The 25367-nt window shown below is 47.6% G+C and overlaps 1 protein-coding gene across 19 annotated transcripts in view; it reads right to left on the reverse strand.

Annotated features, from left to right (window-relative positions):
* Positions 1-4981: 4981 nt before the first annotated feature.
* Positions 4982-25367, reverse strand: part of MKNK1 (MAPK interacting serine/threonine kinase 1) — a 50565-nt gene continuing 30179 nt past the window's right edge. For 18 of the 19 annotated variants that reach the window (XM_036348427.1, XM_036348436.1, XM_036348440.1 and 15 more), the window contains 9 exons: positions 22621-22700; positions 20983-21056; positions 18616-18720; positions 15550-15605; positions 11378-11473; positions 9642-9836; positions 8832-8996; positions 7671-7714; positions 4982-6332 (listed from right to left, as the gene is read on the reverse strand). In XM_036348427.1, the coding sequence (XP_036204320.1) occupies positions 6098-6332; positions 7671-7714; positions 8832-8996; positions 9642-9836; positions 11378-11473; positions 15550-15605; positions 18616-18720; positions 20983-21056; positions 22621-22700 (1050 nt within the window). In that variant the 3' untranslated portion in view covers positions 4982-6097. Of the gene's footprint in view, positions 6333-7670; positions 7715-8831; positions 8997-9641; positions 9837-9910; positions 10227-11377; positions 11474-15549; positions 15606-18615; positions 18721-20982; positions 21057-22620; positions 22701-25367 lie in introns of those variants that run through there. The other variant, XM_036348444.1, reaches the window with a different exon arrangement.

Genomic DNA, 25367 nt, shown 5'->3' on the forward strand with positions numbered 1-25367 from the left:
TTCTGTGGCCCTATATGGACCAGAGGCTCCCCGGTCCCAGAATATGGCCCTAACCTTAGCCCTGGACCTACACACCTGGGCATAGTACCCAGGGTCCATCACCAGACCCCACTGGCTTCTCTTTGGATCCCCCATCTCTCCCACCACATCTGTAGTCTAGCACAGCTGGGCCCATGGTCTCTGCCTCCAAGGCTGCCCCCGGTCCTGGTCCCTCCCCTTCTCCTCGGCGGCCCTCCTGCTGAGTGTCTGCCTGGCCCCTGCAGTCTGGTTAATACCTCCTCATCCTTCGGGACCCTGCTCAGCCAGCCCCCACTCCGTGAAGCCATTTCGGATGGTGCCCGAGTGGGTGAGCTGCCCATCACTGCTGCCATGTCCCGAAGTGCCCACCATCAGTCCTCATTCTCTGTGTTCCTTCTAGCCTGTGAGCCCTGAGGGCAGTTGCAGGGAGTGAGCTCCACAGAATGCATGGCCAGAGGGGACCAGAGTTCAGGGAAGGCATGGACTCTCACAACCACCTCAGGTGGGCAACGAGGAGGGCCAAGGGCACCATAGGACCTCTGTCTCTAACACGGGCTCTCCTTGGTGGGGGAGGGGGGCCTAGGAAGGCCAGAGTCACCTGACTGAGCTTCAGCCAAGGGAAGGCATGCCCAGATGCTGGAGAGAGGCCTGGGCGGGGACAGGTGTGAACTCAAAGGTGTGTAGGGAGGTGGGGTGCCTGCAGAGCACCCATGGGCTCCTGGGCCATGATCCTGGCTCATAGGAGAAAGCCCCTGGGGATGGACATTCCTCAGCCTCAGCCACTGCTGCCAATATCCCCTGTGCCTCTCACCAGGATGAGGTCTGATTATTCCTCTAATTAGGCATCAAATGACAGACCATGTTTCTGTTACACGTAATTGATCCCCCACTGGCTAGTTTTAGAAGGAGCCGTCAAAATAATTGTCCATGAAAACAAGAGATGTCGAGCTTTGGGAATCTGAACATCCTCCACAGGCCCCCACCTCCATAATGTGTTTGCATAACCCTGATGAGCAGGGCCTGTGCTGGCTCCTCTCATGGTGTAAGGTTGAGGGGCGCTGCCCGGACCATCAGCAAGACAGGGGCTCTGGGGCCATGTCTCCCACCTGGAATTGTGGGACTTGGGCCAGCCACGCCTCTGCCGAAGTCTTGCTTTGCTCATGTTGTGAATGGGGAGGGGGATGGCAGAGGCTGAAGTCAGGGATGCTTGTGCATCATGAGTTTCCGACTCCAGAACATTCTGATCTCTAAAAACTGGAGACCAAATAGCAAATTAGAGTTTTTCTTTAACATTGCAAATCCCTCAGGGCACAGATCAGAGGAGGAAATATGGAGGAGAGACACACTGAGCCATTATCAATTCCAAAATCACAGAGAGCCCTGACCAGTAGCTCAGTTGGTTAGTGCTGTGGTTGGCAAACTGCAGCTCGCAAGCCACATGCGGCTCTTTGGCCCCTTGAGTGTGGCTCTTCCTAAGCCTTAGGAGTACCCTAATTAAGTTAATAACAATGTACCTACCTATGTAGTTTAAGTTTAAAAAATTTGGCTCTCAAAAGATTTTTCAATCGTTGTACTGTTGATATTTGGCTCTGTTGACTAATGAGTTTGCCAACCACTGGGTTAGTGCATCATCTTGATACACCAAGGTTGTGGGTTCGATTCCTAGTCAGGGCACATCCAAGAATTAACTAATGAATGCATGAATAAGTGGAACAACAAATTGATGTTTCCGTTTAGTAATACTCTGAGATCCAGACCCACCAAAAGATGCTGGCTGCTTTGAAGACAGTTTCTAGGTGTTTTTCATTGAGTTTTGTTACATGTCTGTCCCCACTCAAATCCCATTCCTCAAGGGTCAGCATTTCCCATAGAAAAACCATATACCTTTTCTCAGCATCCCTATTAGGCTGCAGAAAGAGGCACTGCAAGCTCTTTTAGGATTTGTGGGCTGAAACATCAGTCCAGCCTGCATCTTTTCCCTCATCACAGGAGAGCGCCATTAAGAGCTACACAGAACTTTTATGATGCCTGCTCCTCCATTGATTACACACATAGAGAGGAAGGATTGCCCGTTCTCATCTCCAAACAGGCTGTATCATCTCTGAAATACATATCTGTCCTTGGACAGTATGCTTACTACAACAGGTAAATGACATGGAAGTTCAAGGCACTAGAGCCGGACCACTCACCACGCCCTGCCCCACCCCACAAGCCTCAGAGCCCTCTTCCCTGAAGCCTGGGTCCTCCAGACTCAGACTCAGGGTGTGTCGAGGCCGTGGGTCACTGCTGAGTTCCATCACACAGTCTGTCTCCTGAGACCAGCTCTGGAGGGTGCCTGCTTGAACTTTCCTTCCAGATCCAAAGGTGGTGTAGGGGTGGGAAGAGTGGGCAAAAATGCCTGGGTTTGGTTTAGTTCTGTTTATTTTCCTTGAGGGGTGAGGACCCTGGAAAAGAGCATGATTAATTCACTGATCCCCTGGGGGACAGGCAGCTTTCCGGGCTGTTTGGAAGCTGAAGTCAGGAAGCAGCTTCCAAGGCAACGGCTACCATGGCAACAAGAGTGCCAGCCATGGGAGAACCTTGCTCCTCCATTCCTTCCAGACTAAGTAGCTGGAGCAGTTGGCACAGGACCCAGGCACTGCTATTGGAGCTAATTTGGTGAGGGGCAGTTAGGAGGGAGGAAGGAGGGCCCTAGAGCTCAGGCAGGTGGGGGGCCTGGCGAGAGAAACACCTGGTCCCTGTGCCCGGGCCCCAGATGGGGCTCATACAGGAGTCCTTGGGTTCTGCTTGAACCAACAGGGGCTGGGGCTGAGGCCCGAGGCCTGACACACACCACTGTCTGGGGACCAGCTCTCTCCTAAGGTCCAACCTAAGTGTGAATCCTAGAGCCTGGGAACCAGCTGCCACAGTTTCAGGCCCCAAAGCCTCCCCTAGTGTGCCTGCCACATCTGCCTCTGCCAGCAGAGCCAGGCACACGGCCTGGTCCTCAGAAAGAGTAAAGCCCTTCATACGGTGGCCTCGTGACCTTCCTACGGTTGCCTGGTGAACAGTGGCAGAGGAAGGACTAGGACTCAGGGCCCCAGCGCCCACTGCTGCTCCTTGGGAACAGGAACCTCACCCCAGAGGGGCAGAGCAGCCTGTCAGCAGAGGATCCCCTAAAGGGCAGAATACCGGGCCCATCTGGAAAGCCCAGACCCAGCTCCACCCACAGCCCAGGAAAGGATGAGTAATTCTGCAACAGGAGGTAATAATAAAAATAACAAAACGATCATAGCTAACAATTATCGAGTACTTACTGTGTGTGCCTGAAACTGCCCTAAATGCTCTACATTTGTTCATTTGTGACTCACAACAGCCTGCCCAATTTTTGGTTAAAGAAACTCTCAGAGATTAAATAACTTGCCCAAGGCCCAAAGCTAGTAAGTGGCAGAGCTGGGGTTGAACCTGGCAGCCCAGCTCTGGGACCCCAAGTCTCTCTGGAAAGAATTCCAGTTCCACCTTCTTAGCTGTACAGCCCTGGGCAAGCTATTTTTCCCCTTTTCCGCTTGGTTTTTCAGGCTAAGTAGGGTAAAATAATAGTACTTTCCGCACAGGACTACTGTGAGAATTAAATGTGATAATGCCTCGAGCTTCTCAGAAAGAACCGGTTACTAAGTGCACATTAAAGTTAGCAAACCAGAGCAGGCGCAGTAGCATTTACACAGAGGAGTGGAGGATGGGAGGGCCGGCAGGTGGTCTGGGGTGGGAGGTGGGTGGTGAGGGCACAGCCTGGGCTCAGGCACAGCGGCAGGAGGGACCAGCTAGAGCTGTGTGCAGGGCAGGATGGGGCTGGGGGCAGGGAGTGTGTGATCCAGGAAACTCCTGGAAGTCACCTCCCTGCTGGACCAACCTGAAGGTCTGACCAGGCTGGGGCTGGAGTCCAGAGACAAAACTCATACCCTGGTCCTGAGTCCTGGGGCACTGGGAGACTTGGGGCTAAAAGGCTCCGATGGTGCAGGCCTGATTTCCTGGCCCAACCCACTCCGGGCAGATGGAGACGGGATGTGAGGGTGGTGAAGGTCCTGCAGAGGGAAGACTACCAGCAGAAAGCGTGTCATCATCACACGGAGGCACTCACAGGACAGGACAGCTGTGGCTGGGCCCATCGCCACCCCCAGAGTGAGGAGCCCCTAGTCCCCACTCCCAGCTCTGCTCTGCCCATTCACTGCCCTGACACTCAGACCTCCCTCCTGCCACCTCCTTGGGAACTTATAAAGGCCCTACCTTCGTCCTTTCCAGCCTGGCTCTGAGATTACAGGGGACACGCACTCAAAAGCCCCCTGCGTGATGAACACGCAGGCTGTGGATGTGAGGTGCCATTTTGCTTTGTTGCCAACTCGGCACACAATGGATCCCAAGGGCTGCTTTAGACACAGGGGAACTTTGTTCCCACTTGGGTGGTGGGCCAGGCGGTGTGGAGGGCGTATCCGTTAAAGCCTGCTTTGAAGCCAGCCTGCTGACAGCACCTTTACCTGATGGGGAGACCCTGAAAGGCACAGGCTGTTTCTTACTCATCTCTGGGTCTTGGCACAGACTAGGACAGTGATGGCGAACCTCTGACACGCAAACTCATTTTTTTGGTTGATTTTTCTTTGTTAAATGGCATTTCAATATATAAAACAAATATCAAAAATATAAATCTTTGATTTACTATGGTTGCAAATATCAAAAAATTTCTATGTGACACGGCACCAGAGTTAAGTTAGGGTTTTTCAAAATGCTGACACACCGAGCTCAAAAGGTTCGCCATCACTGGACTAGGAGATGGACAAATGTTTGATGACCCTCATTTCCTTACCTGAAAAAGAAAAGCAATCATGTCTCCTTCACCTTGTTTGGTGAACCCGATGAGGTGCTATAGTTAGAGGTCCGGTCTCCTCTTCAGGTTTGCAGGTGAAGAAAGGACTACCAGGAAGGCCACAGCCACAATGTAAAAGCTTTATTCAAACAAGCACAATGTGTAACAGCAGCGTGGTGCTGTGTAAATGTCTGCCTGAGATATGCATATGGATTTTCTTTAGGTAACTCAGCAGCTCGGCTTATCTGATGCCAGGTTCGCCTTCATGCTCCCTGGCAGGCAGCAGCAGCACATCCTCAGACTGCGCAGCTGGGCTGCCTCAGGCCCGACCTGTGCTGCCTTCCACAACAGGCCTGAGAGGCAGCAGCAGACTCGGTCTCTAAGTCACTTAAAACCAATTAGAATAATAGGAAACAGCTGATTAAAACCTTTCGCACGCATGGGCATTCAGGAAAAGAAGAGCGAACCTCTGCGCGAACCTCTGCGCGCTCTAGTCAGTCCATGGGCTGGCAACGGGGAGTTTTAACTCCCATCTTTGCTGGAAGAGCGTGGTTAAAAAAAACTTTTAAAAACGAAATAATACTGACTTTAGCAGCAATCCCAAACAAGGAAGAGGATGATAAATGAGGGACACATTTCGGTCACGGCAAAGAAAGATTATGTGCTTCTCTGTGCTACAGACTGGAAGACTGATCTGGCTCCGGCATGCAAAGCCTCTCTGCCCTTCCCTGAATTGAGGGGACGCCTTTGCTCAGCCCAGGGGGAGGACATCCGGAGGACAGAGGAAGGTGGAAGGACAGACAGAGTGGGGAGGGGGGTGACCGTGCAAGGAGGGAAGGGCCTCTGTCAGCTGACGCTTCTTGAGGCTGGCTCCCTGAAGGCTGCAGCCCCAGCAGCCACCGCAGCCCATTCAGGAGAGCAGGCTGGCAGGCTGATCCAGGATCTGCAGGCGGGTGAGCAGGTGGGCTGGAGCCCGGCAGAGACGTCCCTGCCTCAGGCGATTATGCAAAGTGACAAGTGATTGCTTTCCTTTTCAAAGACAACCCCTTTGGAGAAAGCTTTTTCCTTGAGGTCCCTGGGGAAATGGGGGGCTGGGTGGGAACCTCAGGGCCTCGGTGGGTGAGAAAGCGACTCCAGCCCCACAGCAGGTCCCTTTGTGGGCTCTGTAGACTTTGGCCTCACAGGTTTCCAGGGGGCAATGCCTGGAGAGACCTAGGGCCTGAAAGATGTGACTGGAGTCGGTCAGAGAGCTGTGGGTGTGGGGCATGGCCCCTCTTCAGTACTGCGGCCTGCCTGGGTCAGGGCCCTCCGCCGGGCCAGGCGTGACTTGGAGGGTGGAGAAAGCCTCACAGAGCAGAAGCCCTCGGCCAGTGCCTTGGACTCCTCTGCCAGTTCATTCTCCTCGTGCTGAGACAGCTGGCGGTTAAGGGCGATGGCCTCCGCCGCAAAGAGTGTCAGGTCCATTGTGCTGCTATTTCTGCAGGGACAGAAGGAAAAGCAGAGAAACAAGGGAGGCAGGACTCAATGGCCTCAGCCAGGCCAGCTCCCTCACACCCCCACCGACTGCTGCAGTCCATACTTCCACCGGGTTTTCCTGAGCCGGCATAGGACTGCTTTCTGCAAAATCGCTCTTGCATGGGTCTGGAATCTGACTTCACTGAGGTCGGAATGGCTTTAAGCCTCTATTATGATCCTTGGACTTGAGGGACAAATGCCCCATTCATTCGGCGCACCCTCCTCCACGGCTGTGCACAGAGCTCTCTCAGAGGGAGGGCTGGGCACATGGAACCCACCCGTGTGTATCCTTCCCCGTCAGGGCGGGAAGCTCCAAGAGCAGGGGCTGGGCCTCTGTGTCCGTCCCCAGCAGCCAGCTCAGGGCAGGCACACACAGGCACTTCGGGTGCTGAATGAATCTGCTGAAGTGGATCTGAGGTTTGGAGCCTCAAAGCATCTGGATGCAGCTCTAGAGAATCAGGTAGGACGAGCCGGGCAGTACATTCTAGCTCAAGGGAACTGAGAACGTAAAGGTGTAAGACTTCCCTGTGGAACTCCCAGAAACTGGCCATGAGGTTGGTTCCTGGAGGGGTTCCCACAATGCTTTATCCCTGGCCCAAGGCAGTGCTCACGAAGAATGTGATTAGGTGTTAAAAGGCACTAACGTCAAACAGATCTGGGTTCAAAGTAGAACTCCCAAGGCCTTGAATAAGTTAACTTCACCTTTCTATGCCTTAGTTTTCTAAACTATAAAATGGGGTAATAGGAATACCTCTCTGAAATTTATCATGAAGCTTATGGATATAATCTGTGTATAGCCCTTCGTACCATATCTGGCATGTGGTATTTACTATACAGTGACCATTATTATTGTTTGTCTACTAGTATTTATATCACAATCGATGCTACTGCCTTACAGCACCCCCGATTCCTGCTTTCACCAAACCACCTGTGGCAGAAGGAAACCTTGTAATAACCCACAGATAAGATCGGTTTTAGGGGCTGCAGATGGTGATTTCCATTAGGATTCAAGTGTTTATGCAAAACAGGGTTTTCTCCTGCACACAGCACAGGGAGGAGCCGTGAAGGTGATGGAGGGCTGGGGAAGCCATCCAGGTGGAGGAAGAGAAGAGGGTGAGACATTTACTGCAGGGGGTAAAGAGAGGACGAGAAGTAGGGAGAAGGCAGGCCAGGGAGCCACTCAGGAAGATGCCTGAGCCTAGCAATGGGCTCCCCACCCCCACCTCCATCCCATGTGGCTGAGAGCTTGAGAAAGTCAAAGCCAAAGAAGGAAGGGTGTTGGGTGTGTGGGAGCATTTACCTCTGGAGGACTTGCGGCGTGGGGAGTCCCCTTTCTGGAGCTTGCTAGAACGGGAAGCATAGATTGTGGGTAAGTGCTGCGCCCTCCTTCAAGAGCTGCCCCCACCCATGCCAGCGCAGAGTGGGTAGGTTACTACAGGCTCTGGCCCAGGACAGGGACTTGGCCAGACCTGCCTGCAGGGTCGGATCTTCCAAGGAGAGAACAAGCAGGGAACAGCCCTCAGCTCAGTTGCCTCTGCATGGAGAGCCCTTTGTCTGGCAAAGTCCTAACCATTTTCCAAGGCCCAGCTTTAGGGCCCCTTCCCCTGTGAGACATTTCCCCTCCCCTGCCACCGCCCAACCCCTGCCTGTCCTAAGCAGAGGTGGGTCATTGTCCACTGGTGCTCAAGCGTCTGCCACGCTACCCTGTCACTTATTCCCTTGTTTCCCTCTCCCCATGAGAACATGAGACAGGGACTGGGTCTAACTCATTCCACTATTGTGAGTGTCTGACGTGTTGAGTACTCAAACACAGCAACTCCTGAGTGGCTGGGAATTAACCACTGAGAGACTCTTGGATTGGGGCTGTCGGGGCCACTGAGGCTGAGATATAATGACTCCCAGGAGGTCCGGCAGACCCCTTGGAGGACAGAAGTCAGGTCCCATCAATAACTAAGGAGGATGGTTAAAAACGATTTCTAGTGAAGACTTTAGGTAGTTTGGTGAAAAATCCACCATTTGCCTTTGGACAAGATGCACCCAGACCCAGGACCTCAAGGAGACCATATGTGCCCCTCATGCAGCCACGCAGCAAGCAGGCAGCAAAGCCTTGCTTCTGGGTGCTCTTAGCTAATGGTCTCCGTACAAGGGGATGGCAATGCAGGCCCCCATGACACCAGGCTGCTTCCTGGGCCGGATGCCTCTGCTGAACCCCCCAGAGGCCTCTGTTTGTTCCAGAGAAACATGGGCCAGCGACAGCCTTAGTCTGTGACCAAGGTTAGAGCCAAATGTACGACCAGTATGGGTGGGACTCAGTCTGGGGCTGGGTTAGGAGTCAGCTCACTCTGTGTGCACAGGAATTGAAACGGCTGTACAATCTCCCTCCAGCTGAGGTCTGAGGGCTTCCTCATGGCCACACTTCAGCCTGAGGAGGTGGCACGCCACCCCTCCCTGGACCACTCACCCCCTGCACCCACGGGTGCTGCAGAACTTGGGCGGCGCTCAGCCTCTGCTTTGCATCTCGAACCAGGAGCTTGGAGATGAGGTCTTTGGCGTCACTGGAGATGTGTGCCCAGTCCTTGTCAGGAAACTCATACTTGCCTTCCTGGATGCTCTCAAACAGCTTGTTCTAGGCAAAGAAGATTCCTCCTGAGGTGACACTGGCCAGGCCTGGTCATTCTGTGCCCAACTGACTGCAACTGAAGCTCAGCGTGTGGCTGGGGTACACCACAGACTCCCCATACTTTCTCCTAAATCATCAAATGACACAGAATGCCCTTGGCAGGCAAATGGCTATGCTACTTGGCAGGCTGGTGGGTGATGCGTGGGAAATATCAACCATAGAACAAAGCCTGGATCCCCTGGCCCTTGACACAGGGCCTCCAGGAATGGGCTCCTGGCAACCTCTAAGTTCTCATCTCTCACCACAATCAGCCTTACATGCTACCTTCTTCCCTCTACACACTCAAACCTCTGTGTCCTTGTAAACCCTGTGTCTTTGCTTGTGCCGTCCTACTTGTATTTCTTGCCCTTTTCCCCCGAGGCCACACTCATCCTTTCAGACTCAGCTCAGGTATGATCTTCCCTAACTGGCTGGGCTAACTGCCCAATTATCTCTATTTCACCTGCTGGATGCCCTTGGACAAAAGAAGGAAGGGGCACTAGGTACCCCTTTCCAGATCAGGAACAATCCCCAAACCCAGTCCCGCTTGGCATCCCGCAACCCTGCTGGCCCCCAGCCCCGCTCTGCAGGGGGTCCTGGGACTGCGCTCACCTGGCACACCCTGCAGACCTCTCCCCGGTCCCAGCCACAGTCGGCCCCACAGTGACCTACAAAGGGGGGGTAGCCACTCAGCATGATGTAGAGGACCACGCCCAGGCTCCACAGGTCGCAGCGCTTGTCGTAAAACGTGGCCTCGTCCGTGAAGACCTCCACCACCTCCGGGGCCATGTACTCTGCAGAGCCACACTGTGGGGGCCAGGGTTGGGGAGGGGGAATTGACAGAGAAGAGAGAGGCTTAGTCACAAGGAGAGGGATGGCAAAGAGCAGAATGTAATGGGACTTGAGCAAAAGGACAGAGCTGCAGAGCAAGAAGCTGTGAGGAAAGCCAGCCAGAGAGCTCGCCTGATGCCACCACGCACTTAGAAAAGCTGGGCCAACTGAGCATTGGGAAACTGAGTCCTACCACCCGTGATCCATGTGACCAGCTCCAGGTCACCTTCTCTTTTCGGGTCCTTCTCCAGTAAGCGGAGACCCTCGGTCAAGAAGCTCCAGGAATCGCTCCCTGCCTCAGCTCTCTATCCAGTCACTTAATGCGCAGGGACTTCAATGTATCAGAAGCACGGCTCTGGGGGAGATCTGTGGAGATCGATTCCATACAGCAAGGATTTCTTAAAGTGAAGTCCAGCCAAGCTTCCGTGCAAGCTTAGAGCAAGCACGCATAAAGATTTAGAATTAGGAGACCATCATAGCTAGGAGAACTCTTAGAACAAATCCAGTCTCCCTGCTTCTCCCATTTAGGGATGGGAAAAACCAAGCCCTAGAATGGGACAGGGCTTTGTTTAAGCACATCAGTGGCAAAGCCCGGATCCAGGATTCCTTCCTCGCATCCCTGCACAGAAACTGCTAATAAAAATAAATAATGCTTTTTGTTCCCCTCTTCATTATTTCAGGTTCACCAAGAGATACCCCCCTCCCCAACACACACACTAATTTGATGGAAAGATGGTAAGTGAAGAAAGGACGTTTTCTCTATTATTGGCAATTAGAGTTAATGAGTTAGAGAACAAGGTAGCTCAGTGTTGTAAAAGCTAATAAACAAACATTTCTAATAATGTTGCTCAGAATAAGACATGGGCATAGTCAAATGCATGTCTTTAATAAAGGTTATTAGGAAAATTCACTTACAAAGCAAGCAAATCTCAAAAAGGATCATAATTACAGAATATCGTGTATGTACAGAGATGTCTTAGGAAGAAGTAGCTCCCAGCAGCACCATCTGGGCATGAAGTGTGAAGTGAGAGAAGCAACACAACAACTTAGCCGTGTGAGCCTGCAGGCAGAGAGCCTGGAACCTCAGTTCTTGCCACAGGGAGGCCACACTCCGCATCCGCCATCCCTAGGTGATGCGCCACGACGTCGGCAGTGGGAATGGGACTCTCAGAGCTTTCACTGAGAGTGCCAAAGGGCTGGCCTGGGAGTGGTGTCTGTCTTTACCTGGGCTGGGATCCAGGGCTCAGCCTGTTCTTACAGATGTAATTTGTCTCATTACTGGCAGAGGACCCACCCCAAGCTAAAAGCTCTAATGTCAGTTTCATCAGCAGCTAAGCACTGGGGCAGGGAGGGCGGCATCAGGACAAGCAGTGAGCCAGGTGACAACTCAGGCAGCAGGAAGAGGTACAGATATGCTAGCTTTCCTTCCTTAGCCCTCTGTTCTGGACTCCAGAGCTCTGGGTCAGGGGCACTCCAAAGGTATAGAAGCTCAGAAGGAGGTGCCCAGTCATACATACCGGAGTGGTCAGCTCTGGTGTAGTTATGGGGGTGCAGGAGTTATTCAACTTCACCCCACTGCCCAAGTCAAAGTCACAGATTTTCACTGGAGACACCTAAAAAGGAAAGCAGAGCGTGAAGGTTACAAATACAAGAAACCAATGGCCATGAGGAGACCAAGGTGACTATGTGGGTGCAGGTATGTGGCTGCCACACTGCAGCCCAGCTTTACCTGTCAAGTCATGCTTGCTCTCCTCGGGTTAATTAGGCATCACCTGAGGATTCATCCTACGGTGTCCTCTTCCCCATGCCCTTGCCCATTTCCCGACTAAGAGAAAATGCCTGCACTACATGGTCAGGCTACTATGAATTGAGTATATGACAAGCAGCAAACCTATGGAACTCTTGATGATAAACAAAAGTTAGAGAAGTTAGTATGTATTCCTGACACACTCCTTGCAGACCATTCGGTGGAGGGCAATGGAGTTATGAGAAAAATAACCCTTGGCCATCTCAGGTGGCTTAGGTGGCCAACCTGTCTTTGCTTGCTTGGGACTTGGTCGGTTTAAGCACTGTAAGTCCTCCTTCAGGCCAGAGCAAACCGGGATGGCTGGCCTGAGACCGCACAAAGCGTGAGTCATCTCTGGAGCCACGCAGAAGGGTGGTTTGTGTGCACGCAGGAGAATGGCCTGTGTGGCGGAAGCAGCACAGAGTCAAATGTGCTGGTTCTGTGAGTCTCAGATCAGACATTTACCTCCTAGGGGAGCCTGGACAAGTTCAACTGCTCCTTTCCTTCTTTCCTCCCTCTCTTCATTTTCCCCTCCCTCCCTTTTCTTTCTCTTACATTCTTTCTTTTTTTCTTTTCCCTTCACTTAGCCTCTCTTTTTTATTGTGATGAAATATATATAACACAAAATATGCCATTTAAATCATTTTAAGTGTACAATTCAGTGGCATTAATTACACTCACACTGTTGTGCAACCATTACCAGTATGTGTTTGCAAAACTTTCCCATCATCCCAAACAGAAACTCTGTGCCCATTAAGCCATAACTCTCCATTCACCCCACTCCCCAGCCCCAATAACATCTAATCTACTTTCCATCCCTATGAATTTATCTATCTCAGATATTTCACATACATGGAATCACCCAACATTTGTTCTTTTAAATCTGGCTTATTTTGCTTATATAATGTTTTAAAGGTTTACCCATATGGTAGCATCTATCAGAACTTTATTCTGTTTCATGTCTGAGTAATATTCCATTGTACTGGTATGTATATACCCACATTTTGTTAATCCATTCATTTGTTGATGGACACTTGGGTTGTTTCCACGTTTTGGCTATTGTGAATAATGCCACAACAAACACTGGTGTTCAAGTTCAACTCTCTGTTTTCAATTCTTTTTTAAAAATATATTTTTATTGATTTCAGAGGGGAAGAGAGAGAGAGAGAGAGAGAGAAACATCAATGATGAGAGAGAATCATCGAACAGCTGCCTCCTGCAACCCCCCTACTTGGGATCAAGCCCACAACCCGGGCATGTGCTCTTACTGGGAATCAAACTGTGACCTCCTGGTTCATAGGTCAATGCTCAACCACTGACCCATGCTGGCCAGGCTGTTTTCAATTCTTTGGGGTATAAACATAGACGTAGAATTGCTGAGTGGTCATTTGTGGATTATAGAGAACAACATAGACTGATGAAAAGGGACAGACCCAAAGACTGAGAAACAGCAATCAGGCTATCAATCCCCAGAAGGAAAGTAGGGGAGGGCGGGGGTAAGGGGAAGAGATCAACCGAAGGACTTGTATACATGTATATAAGCCAAACCAATGGACATGGACAACAGGGGGATGGGAGCATGAGTGTGCGGGGCGCGGGGGGGGGGGGGGGTGAGGTTGGGGTTAATGGGGGGGATGAGGACATATTTATAATACCTTAACTAATAATAATAATAATAATAATAATAATAATAATAAAGTCTAGAGGGGGCGGGGGGGGGAGAGGTGCAGACGAATAAAAAAATAGCTACGCTCAAAAAATAAAAAAGAATTGCTGAGTGGTATGGTAATCCTATATTTAGCTTTTTAAGGAATTGCCAAACTGTTTTCCGCAGTGGCTGCACCACTTTACATTCCTACCAGCAATATACAAGGGTTCCAATTTCTCCACATCCTTATCAACACTTGTTATTTTCCATTTTTTTAATTATAACCATCCTGGTAGGTTGTGAGGTGGCATCTCATTGCATTTCCCTAATGACTAAGGATGTTGAGTATCTTTTCGTGTACTTATTTCCATTTGTATATCTTCTTTGGAAAAATGTCTATTCAGGTCTTTTGCCCATTTTTTAATTGGATTGTCTTCATGATGTTAGAAATTCTTTTTTAAAAAAAATATATTTCACCGGTTTTTTACAGAGAGGAAGGGAGAGGGATAGAGAGTTAGAAACATCGATGAGAGAGAAACATTGATCAGCTGCCTCCCGAACACCTTCCACTGGGGATGTGCCTGCAACCAAGGTATATGCCCTTGACCTGAATCGAACCTGGGACCTTTTGAGTCCGCAGGCTGATGCTCTGTCCATTGAGCCAAACTGGTCAGGGCTAGAAATTCTTTATATATTTTGGATATTAAACCCTTATCAGGTATATGACTTACAATTTTTTTCTCTCATTCTGTGGGTTATCCTTTTATTTTTATTTTTTAAAATTTTTATTGAATTTATGGGGGTAAGATTGGTTAATAAAACTATATAAGTTTCAAGTATACAACTCTATATATCATCTGTATGTTGTATTGTGTGTCCACTAATCAAGTCAAGCCTCCTTTTAATCCCCTCCTTTTTTTTTTGTTAATCCTCTCCCGAGAATATTTTTCCATTAATTTTTAGAGAGAGTGGAAGGGAGGGGGGGAAAGAGGGAAAGAAAAACATATTATTGGTTACCTCCTGCATGCGCCCCAATGGGGCCAGGTATTAAACCTGCAACCCAGGTACTATGTGCCCTTGACTGGGAATCAAAGCTGCAACTCTTTGATATGTGGGCCAATGCTCTAACCACTTAGCCACCAGCCAGGGCTCCTTTACCCTTTTTAAATTTTCTTCATAATGTCTCTCTTAATTTTAATTTTTCAACCATAATAAAAGGGCAAAAAATCCATGCCATGAAGATCAGATGAAACAAAGAGCATGAACAGAGTAGTTCAGAGCACTCATGGAGTCTGGGTCAGGCTACCTGAGTTTTAATCTATAGTCTACTACTCATCAGCTGAGTGACTTTGGGCAAGTTTCAGTTTCCTCATTCATAAAATGAAGATAATAATAGTATCTATCTCATGAGATTTTATAAATACTAAATAGTCATAAAATTTTAGTATATCCACACAGTGCTGGCATACTGTAAGCCCTACAAATGTTGACTATAATAATTATTAATAATCATAATGATAATAATGATAAATTATATAGTTTAATGCCAGAGTCATTGACAGGAAGGCACAAGATCATATTGGAGCTAAAACATTACTATTCCCCACAAGAGTTGTAAGTACTAAGTTGACTCACATATTCACTCACAGCCATTCCTCATGCATGAGCTATCCCTTAATTCAGACGAAGACACACATGTTCATGCATACACACATGTATACACACACAGAACTATGAATGTGAGCCATCAAAACCACCAGGGCCTAAACCCTTCCTACCAAACACAGAATCTGTCACATTCATATGTGCTGATGGAAATGCAAACACTTGTAGATTGAGTTGAGGGAAAGTTTAAAATAGATGGCATTTGTTCAACACCAAGTATAAATGTTTGCTTTTTAATGGGCAACAAAAAAAGAAACAGAAACTCATTTCAAGAACCTGCTTCCTAATTATCACCTCTAGTGACATATATACCATGATAGAAACATCATTTATAGGCAGAGATTTGCTTCATGTAAGATTAGGTTGTTGTTTATGACTCCCATCAACTGCTCGAAAGGTATGTGCACTGGACTAGAAAACATTCATTTTGTGTGGGTCTCCTATATTTTACAAACTCTCAGGATTAAGCCAATCACACTGCTGAAACAGCAAAGAAGGGACAAGGATTAACCCTGGAAACTGCTAACAACCTATATTGAAAGCAAGGTGGCTTCCCCGCATCAGTGCAAACACTGTAACATCCTAAGTACCTTTTCTGCAGATTCACACAATATATTTTCTGGCTTCAGATCTCGGTGAGCAATGCCTGAAATGACAAAGAGCAAGGAAATAGTTAACATATGCACATAATTATCAAACATTCCACACACAATTAATTTTTTCCAAATGCTGTTGTTCGCAGATTAATTCCCAATTATGGTACATTAAAAAGTCAACGAGCTGCAGGAGGCAGAAGTAACCAGAGACAAACCAAAAGCACCGTTGAATCTGCAAGTCGGTTTGAAGCAGAAGCTTTAGAAGTCTGGCAGGATGAGAAGGGCTAAATGAATCCCAGCCAGCCTACCTCTCAGCACTGTGGGGACAACCAAGAATAAGAAGCCTAACACGAAGCAGAGCAAAGAGCTCTGCAAACAGCCATGTTTGGAACAGCTATGCTGAAATAATGAGTGCCTTGTTTAAGAGCATCTCAGGGGGCTGGGAGTGCTCTACCTCATTTCTTCTTGTGTGGCCGATTAAAAAAAAAATCCCGTCAGTGGGACTTCCTTCATGTTCAGAGGATCGCGTGTTAGTGAACAATCTCCCAAAGCTTCCCCGATTCCCTTCTCTCCTGCTCCGCATATCCGAGACAGTCCTGCCAGAGCACAGCAGAGACTGCTTGGGCCCATGGGTGTTCTTCAGATAAGCCCTCTTCCCCCTGCGTTTTGGCCAGCCCTCCTGAAGGAGACTGCAGATAGTAGCTGAGCCCATGAGGGGTTAAAACCTATTGACTGGGCCATGAAGGCACCTGGGGGAAAACCACCTTCTAACCAAAGACAGGGACAAAGACCACTGGCAGGGCTGTGCAATTCTAGTGGTAGACCCAGAAACCTCCCTTCCTCTTTCCTCCTGCAGAATGTATGAGGCAGAGACAGAAGGGCTGCAAGGCTGAGCAAATGTCAAACAGCTACTGCTTGGAAGGACTGGAGAGCAGCAGAGGATTCTTGGGTAACAGGAAAAAGCAGAGACGGCTTTACTAAAACTCCCTGGATGATCCATCTCTCAGGCAGCCCTACGACTCCCTGGCAGGTGACAGAAGCCCAGCCCACCGGAGGCTCTTCTCTAAAGGAAAGACCTGAGCTCCAGCAGGCTCAATGACTTCATCAGTCACCTAATTGAATGAGAACCCAGAGCAACTCAGTCCAGGCTGCACAAATTGAGTCGGGCTGTAGCTCTCCGCACTAAAAGTGAAAGATATTTTCCATTACAGCAAGTGCTCCCACAGAAGGATCATGAGCCACACATGGAGCCTTGCTCCCCAAATAGGTGCTGATGGCCGAGGCGTTCCCCAGCCTGAGAACTGAGGGCCCTGTGTAATAATAGGCCTGCCTCTATGAGCGTACCAGCCATCCAGCTACTCCGGCTCATTTCCCAGAGGTTAAGCTGCAGTGTGTCCAGTATTTAAGAGTATGGAACTTGTTTCCGGGCTGACCCATTCTTGCTCAATTCATCTTCCCGGTGTGAAGTTATTTAGAAAACAGCCAAGTTCAGCTGGAAATCGTTTTTCATCCCCTCCAACTTCTAGGCACATGGGCAGCTGCCCAGCTAGATGCTAACAAGCATTTCAGAACTCCTCAGACACCACCAGCCTCTGTTCCCTTTAGTGCATTCTTGAAAAAAAATAAATAAATAAAAAATAAAACCCCCTTTACTCCCCTCTAAGGTATGGATCTTGTAAAAAGCGTGACCCAGTTTTGCAATCTATGGAGGCAGCTTGGGGAGCAGTTGTAAATCTTTGTCAGGCAGGTGTTACCTACATACATCCCAGCTTTCAGAAACAGAACCACTGCCATCCATCATGCTGCAGAAAGCACAGACCCCCCCACTTCTAGGAAATTTCATCCCATGTACAAGTCAGGCCCCCAACATGGTGTGGCCTGGGTGCAGATCTCTCTCCAGCCACTGGAAGAAGTGGGTTAGAATCAAGGAACCAGAACCTCCACACCAGGCCACACCAGCCTGCACTGTGCGTGAGCAGGATGCCTACAGTGGTCCTGTGTACTCACAACCAAGGGGCCCACATCCACAAAAGTGAAGGGAGCAGAGTGAAGTCACACATTATTCCCATCAGGTAGAATGCTTTAAGGGAATATTAGGAATAAAAATGCTTTATGCCAGGTGGGGGACAAGGATGGAGGAAATAACATTATTGAAGAACCATGTACTATGTGCCAGGTACTATGCTCCATATTGTATATGTCTACACACATAGGACACACTCAATTATGTAAGTACAGGTGAAGGATTAGAACAGTGCCCAGCACATAACAAGTGCTATCTATGTGTTAACTACTCTTGGTGATACAATTCTCTCCATAATTCTGTGGGGTAGGCATTATTCTAGCTGGTAAAAAGGTAAAGCCAGAATTCATTATTTCCATGGCACTGCTGTTGGGCAAATTAAAAAATGTATGCTATAATTAAACATATTTATGGAAATGGACAAAAACACCCAATTTTCCAAAACATTTAATTTACAAAAAAAAAAAATTCTTAAATAATCAGTCCTAAATAAGTATTGTAAACCAAAGTGTAATTCAAATACTAGCAACCCTGCCTTTTACCATTGTGAGGTTCGACAGATACCTTGAACTTACCATGTTAATAGAAAAACGCATTTTCCATTTATTGTGAACAAGATATAAAACTACATATATACTATCATGCCAATGTAGGTGGTGTATTTTAAAAGACTAGAAGGAATAACACCCACATATTCATACTAGAGAGGTTGTATGATGCATGGTTTGCCTTCTTCATTAGAAAAGGGAAAGACAATCATCCACATCCACACACCCACATATACCTTATTCAACATGGATTTTATTGTTCTCTTCCCTGCTCCTTCTTCCATAATCCTTACCATTCCAAACAGGTCCTCATCTATCCACCATCCACATCAGAAGTCTAGAGGCATCCTGGTTTCCCCCTCACCCTCATGGGTAGGCCTGCCAGCTGCACCAGCTCTTGGCCCAGCCCCTCTGCCTGGCCTGCCTTGCTCCCTTGGTCCCCAGAGACTGCCTAGCCCAACCCACCGCCAAGGCAAAGGCTCGGCTTACCTTTGGTGTGCAGGAAGTCAAGGGCAGCAGCCACATCCTGTACCACGCGGCTGGCCTCTCGCTCGTTGAAGTGCTTCCGCTTCTGGATGTGGGCCAGGATGGAGCCTGGGAAGCAGAGGAACATAGGGAAATGCTTTTTCAGGCTTTACTGAGTATAACTTTTCAGAGGCCAAGCGTCCACAGGTTTGGGTGGGGGACATGGGCTTATTCATTGCTGAATGTCCAGCACCAAGTGTGGTTCCTGGCACAGAGGAGGTACTAGCACAAAACTACTGAATAGAACGGAACTGCTAACCTCTGTGCTGTCTATGATGAGTAGAAGGGAGTGAGAACAACTATTTAAATGACCAAAATATGTAAATGCCATTTGGCTTCTGGAATAAAAAAGAACTACAAGTGAATCCACCTGGGATAGGGGGCCTCTCTGTAGGAAGTTTTCCTCCTTTGCCTCTGACTTTAGATCCAAATGAGAGCATAGCCTACAAACAGAAATGCCACACCCTCACCAGATATACAAAGATTTAAAAAAGAGAGAAAAAATTTCTTTCCCTTGAACTTTTATTATTATTATTATTATTATTATTATTATTATTTTGTTGGCAACTTGTTTGAGAAGTCTCTGAGTTTCCTGATGGATGATCATCACCTCGGGCCTTAATTAGAAGTCCAAACATATACTCAACAGTAAAGTACCTCCTTGCAGTTTCTCAAAGACCAAGTAAATTTTGTTGGCTAACATTTATTGAGTAGTTGCTATGTGCCAAGCACTGTGTAATGCTCTTTAAATAGATTATCTTAGCCTCACCACAACTGTACAAAATGTATAAAATACAGTTATCCCCATTTTATAGATAGGGAACCAAAAGACACGAATGGTTAAGCAATTTGTTCAAGGTCATACACCAGTAAGTGGTGGCATCAGGACTTAAGCCCAGTAAGTTGGGCCTCAGAACCTGTGCAGACTTCCCCTCAGGAAGACCTGTGGCCCAAATGCTGGGCAGATGAGTTGCCCTGAGCCAATCACACTCTTTACCCATGGGGTCTGGCTTCAGTAGAGTTGATCTCTGAATGATATGTACAGATGACCCAGCGGCATCGAGTATTAAAACATGTAATTCAAAGTCCTGGTGCTATTGGGCGGGGCAGGGCAGGCACAGGCACTAGCATATATATGGCTTGGCTCCAATGTGGTCTATGCTCACTACTGGAAGCCAGTATTTCTGGACTGAAGGTGTCATCCTAAAAGTGGTACATGTTTACTTATTCTGGCTTTGGCACGAACATGAGATTAAAGATCTTTCACTTGCCAGATGAAACAATCAAGGGATCTCAACATGTTAGGAAACATTCCAAGAAAACCAGCTCCAGGCTAGATCACAGGTTTGTCTTGCTGCAGTGAGTCTCGTTTCCAAACTTGTTAAAAAGGAAGGTGGAGTGTAACACACTTCTCAGCTAGTCCCCATCGTAGCCAATTGTTTTAATAATATTAACTGCTGATAATTATTAAACCCTTAGTGCCTACCAGGCACTGAGCTAAGCATTTCACATGAATTATCTCATTTAACCTTCCTAGCATCCCAAGGAGGTAGGTGCTGTCATTATCCCTATTTTATGGATGAAAGAATACTGTTTGGAAAGGTTAAGTGACTTGCCCAAGGTAAGTGATGTAGCTAGACTAAAACTTAGCTTTGCTGGTTTCTAAAGCATGGTCTTTTAACCATCATAGTCCTCCATTCAGACATCCTCCCTAACCTTTACCTTGCAAATGTGCTCTAGGGTTGGGTGAGTGATGGGGAGGACAAGTGCTTCTCTATCTCCTTCTCTTTGTCAGAAAAGCAACTTCAGCAAGCACCCCGGTGATTGTGTGTGTAGGTGATGGTAGTAGTGATGGTCAAGAATGGCATCATTCTAACTGAAGGTTGGCACGTTCTCTGGCCTCTTCTCTATCCTGGGTCTGTATCCTAAACAATGGGACCCTCCTCTCCCCTGGTGCGCCTTTCTGGACTTCACAATGTATGTAGGAGCTTCCGCCCACAATTAATTGTTAAGTAGTGAATGTGTCAAAACATGGATTGATAAATTGATGACTACATGTATCTATTTACGAGCCCCATTATAATGAGAAGGCATTTATAGAGTGCCCACACAGGTGAGCTGTGGGCACTGCAAAATGCTAAATTCTAAGCGCTGCAAAATGCTAATTATCATCCTTCCCTCCGGCCTCCCTTCTCCCAAATCAAGGGCAGTTTTAAGTCCTTCATCCTTTTTATTAGCTTGACTCGTTTTAGAAGTCTCTGGGATTCATGATGGATGATCACCACCCTGGGTCTTAATCAGAAGTCCAAACACATACTCAACAGTAAGTACCTCCTTGCAATTTCTCAAAGACCAAGTAAAACCTTGTGTCATCTTCAAAGAATTCAATCAGCTCCAAAATGTTCCTTAAATAGGGAAAAATAGGAGGAAAGGAAAAAAAGGAAAAATGGTATTATATATTAAAGCCCATTTTACAAATATACAATGAAAAAAAATACACAACGCCCTGTAACAGGGCAGAAATCAACTTGAAATCAGAATGCTTATTAAAGACCCATGTTTGAGAAGCAGCCAATGGTGTTAGCAAGACTCAGGTCACCTTATCTTTCCATAATGTTTAGTCTCTGGTGTTTTCACCAAGTCTGTGCTGTCAAACCCCAACCCTAAAACCCACTAGGTAGAGTTATAAAAAAGTCCTGGTCACATTAAACTGAATAAAATCTGCAGCCGACTGGAAGCAATTGCGGCTAATAACACTGAATAGTAGGTGTGTGTCCTGGAGGCAAGCAGCAAATAATTACTTGCCCTCCCTCTTGCCCATAAATCACGGGGCAGTATTTACATTGCCTGGAGAAAATGGAAACATCTGTCAAATAGACTTGGGGCCTAACGTAGGCACCGCTAGACCCTAACTGCTAAGCGCTGCTTAATGAAACACCGTGTTCCCGGCCACCGTAGCACTTGTGGCCTTCCCCGGTGAGCACTCCTGTCTGCCTGAGCATTACCGTGCTCCGCCAACAAGGTCGTCTTGTAACTCAGTAGGGAAGCCACCAGCCTGGATATCGAAGGTGTTGGGGCTTTTTTTCTTTTAAAGAACGAAATAAACCAAGTAGAGTCTCTAATGCTGAACTCAGAAGCTGCAGGCTGAAAATAAAAATCTGTCCCTCATAAAAAAATGCTGACCACTTTGGGAGACACCAGGCTTTTACTAGTGCGAAGGCGTCCAAATAAGATGGCCAAAATGGCCTAATTTGAAAGAAGATTGTGGAGGCAGTGCCTGGAGTTAAATCAACAGCAGCCCCCATCCTCCAAGCTTAATGACAAAGCCATCAATACCGGGCCACTGGCTCCCTGCTGACCCTACCATGGAGAGAAAGAAAGGGGAAAGCGAAGTCTTAGAGGTGACCCTGATTTAAAGCCACAGCGGGAGAGCCACTCATTTGGAGCTGGTGGTGAGCAGGCTCAGTCAGGGCTGGAGAGCACCTTGGCCCAGCTGTCAAGCACAGAGGTTAGACCAGGTCTCACGACCCTCAGTAGTAGCTACACATATGTAACTATCATAGGAACAGAAAACAGCAGCAAATATTCTTAATAGTTCTCATCATCCTCATCCATTAATCACAGCAGGTTCCTAAAAGTTTCCACTAGGCAACACTCAGGCAGTCTAGTTTCCACAGGCACTTGAAAGAAATAAAACTCGATTTTTGTCCCAGGCACTCATTCAGATTGCTCACTCATCTAATGGGCCTGAACTGCTGATATTCATAGTATTTCAGCCTAAATAGGAGATAGCTTCTTTGCTGCTGTTATTTCTCCTCTCTATTTTTTCTAAACATTGGAACACAAGGAGTTATATGCAGTTGTGGGGGAAGAAGTGAGAGTTCAGGTCAGGAGATGGTAAGAAAGAACCTTTTTCTGCAGCCACGCATCCCCCCAGAGAAGCAGCAACCAGCCCAACACTATACTCACTTGTTTCCTTGACACTGATATAGCGTCTCCACCTCTCGAAATACCCTACTCCGGCTGTGCCCTGCTTGTTTTTCGATGATCTATGAGAAGAACAACATCTGTCAAATATTCCCACCTAAACTCAAAACACCCCTCAGCAGGAGCCCTCTGGCAGAACGAACGGCCAAATTTAGCCCAAGTCAGTTACAAGCACAAGTCTGGAGTAGGACTTGGTGACATAGGCCCTGTGGCTCTGTCAGCAAAGCTGCAGACTGGCCCCAGGGCTTTCCAGCCTGGCTGGGCTGTTTGACTCTGGCCAAGCACAACTCCACGGAAGCCTCTGAGGGCTGTCCCCAGCTGCCCAGGGGAGACTGAGGCAGCCAGCAAGACAAAGAGCTATCTCTATTCAGTTCTTATTCCAAGGATATCTCTTTTTGCCTTTCGGGTAAGAATTTATAAGCTCTAATGAAGAATCTCCTAGTGCCGGAGGAAGAGCAAGGGGCAATGAAGGGCCCAGACCAATGCCACCTCTGCAATTCATGCGAGAATTTACCCTTTGGCAGGCACTGTATTAAGTCATTTAGGTACATAATCTCTTAACCCTTAAAACAAATCCCAAAAGATAGAATGAGGTAAAACATTTTGCCCACAGCTCTGATAGGTGGCAGGGCTGGAATTCAAGCCTAGAGCTGCCTCCGAAGCCCTTGCTATCCTATACTGGCCTGTATCCTACACTTCTCTCAAGAGAACCCGGAGGCCTTATCTCTCCTATGGTACTGTGGGATGCTCCCCCTCCCCACCTGTATTTGGAGATGCTTGGCAAGTACTGACTGAAGGAATGGGTGAGCCAACAGATGAGCAGGCAGTTTACACAGGGAGTGGCTGACTCTGAACATGTCTTCGGACCCACCCAGAGTCCCAAACTGCTGCTCTGCAGAGCTGGCTCTGCTTCACAGTCCCACGTGATGAGCAGGCAGCAGATGACGACATCCTGTTCCTTCACTCCAAGGATGCTGTGTAGAACACTGCAAACTTCTCCAATATGTTGTAGCACACACATCCATGACCAATGCAATTTTCTAAACAAGTCCATGTCTGTTAGTAAACCTCTGGGGTCGTTTTCTGCACAGAGAGGTGTACGTAGTGCTGGGGCACAGAAGCAACTCAGCTCGTTCTTTCACCAAATATTTCAGATCAAAGTCAGGAAGAACTTTTGAGCAGGCAAGCTATCTAGCAATGGCATAATTTTTTCTGAGGAGGTAATGCACTCCTAATGCTAGAGATGGGGGAGCAGAACATGGTACAACTATCTGAGGAGTTATAGAGGATATTCAGACTAGATTATCTTGAAATTTCATTCCCACCCTGAGACTCTAGTGTTTATCAGTTGGATGCTTATAGGGAAAGCACTAATAAAACCAAATATTGTGCAGCCATGTGAGGAGAAGCAGCCCATTTCTAGGGAGTTTTCAAGGAACACGAGAGACATGGGCAGAACTGCTGAAATCCAAGAATTGCCAAGCCAGGGTCCGTCTTTGCCCAAAGATGCCAGGGGACATGGAGGAAGGGCCTGGTTTTCCTCTTGTGAACCAACTTTGAAGAAATAGGTCTGTCATCCATAAATGTATTCAGACATTTGAAAATCAATTGACATTTGCAGTTTTTACCACACTTAAGGCATATTTTTTTTTAAAAATTACTTGTAATTTATACTGATCAGTTTTCAAAAAGGAATTGAGGCAGTACTTTTGTTACTATACGAAACAAAACTCCAGCAAAAAGGAACATGGCTCAGCAGAAGTTTTCCCCTTAATAAATCCACAGCTGGGACTATAGCAGATTGGTTAAAAAACACACTTCTTCCAGGAGTCAATTTGGCTGAGTCTGCCCATATGAGGCAGTGCTTAGACCTGGTGGCGCAGGTGAATGATTTGAAATAAGTCTGAATTGCCCCCTTAGAATCAATAAGACCTGTTTCTAGATCAGTGGTGCTCAAACTTTGGTGGATATTAGAATCACTTGGAAACATGGTAAAAATACAAAGACCCTGATGCAGGGTCTTTGAGAACCACTGCTCTCAATCCATCTCTTTTTCCGTACGAGGTCAGCACATGAAAGCACAGAGGGGTGAAGTGAGCCATTCCAAGATCACACAGCTAGAAGCCAGCTCTCCTGTCCCACAGCTCAGTGCTTGCTTCGTCCTCGTGAGCATGATACTCTACATCACTTGTAAGCATTCTGTCATTTGTAAAATGTTTCTACTGATACCAGTTCATTTTTATTTTCACCTTCATAACCAATCCATGAGACAGAAAGGTCTTAATATCTTCATTTTGGAGATGTGGGAGCTGAGGTTCAAGCTTTTTCAGTGACTTCACCAAAGTCAAATAGTAGTAGTTTGTCAAAAGAGATTCAGGTGGGTTGTCTCATTCCAAATCTGTTTGTTTACTCCCTGAAGCTAATTTCATTTGTCAGATTAATAAGCAGCATTAATACTATGAGCCAGGCATTGTTTCAAGCCCTTTGCACATATTAACTTCTTTAATCTTCACAAAAAATAATATATAGGTTCTATTATTACATCTATTTTACAGATGAGGAAACTGAAGGACAGACAGACTAAGTAACTTGCCTAATGGCACACAGCAAGTAGAGAAACCAACATTTGAATTCAGCAAATATAGCTTTGGAGCCCCAAATCTTACTGAGCCACCACAATGGGGAACATGAAATTTATTTGGTTTAGGACTATGTACAAAGTAAAGCCA

This window comes from Myotis myotis, unplaced genomic scaffold, assembly GCF_014108235.1.
Source record: "Myotis myotis isolate mMyoMyo1 unplaced genomic scaffold, mMyoMyo1.p scaffold_m19_p_2, whole genome shotgun sequence".
Classification (NCBI taxonomy): domain Eukaryota; kingdom Metazoa; phylum Chordata; class Mammalia; order Chiroptera; family Vespertilionidae; genus Myotis; species Myotis myotis.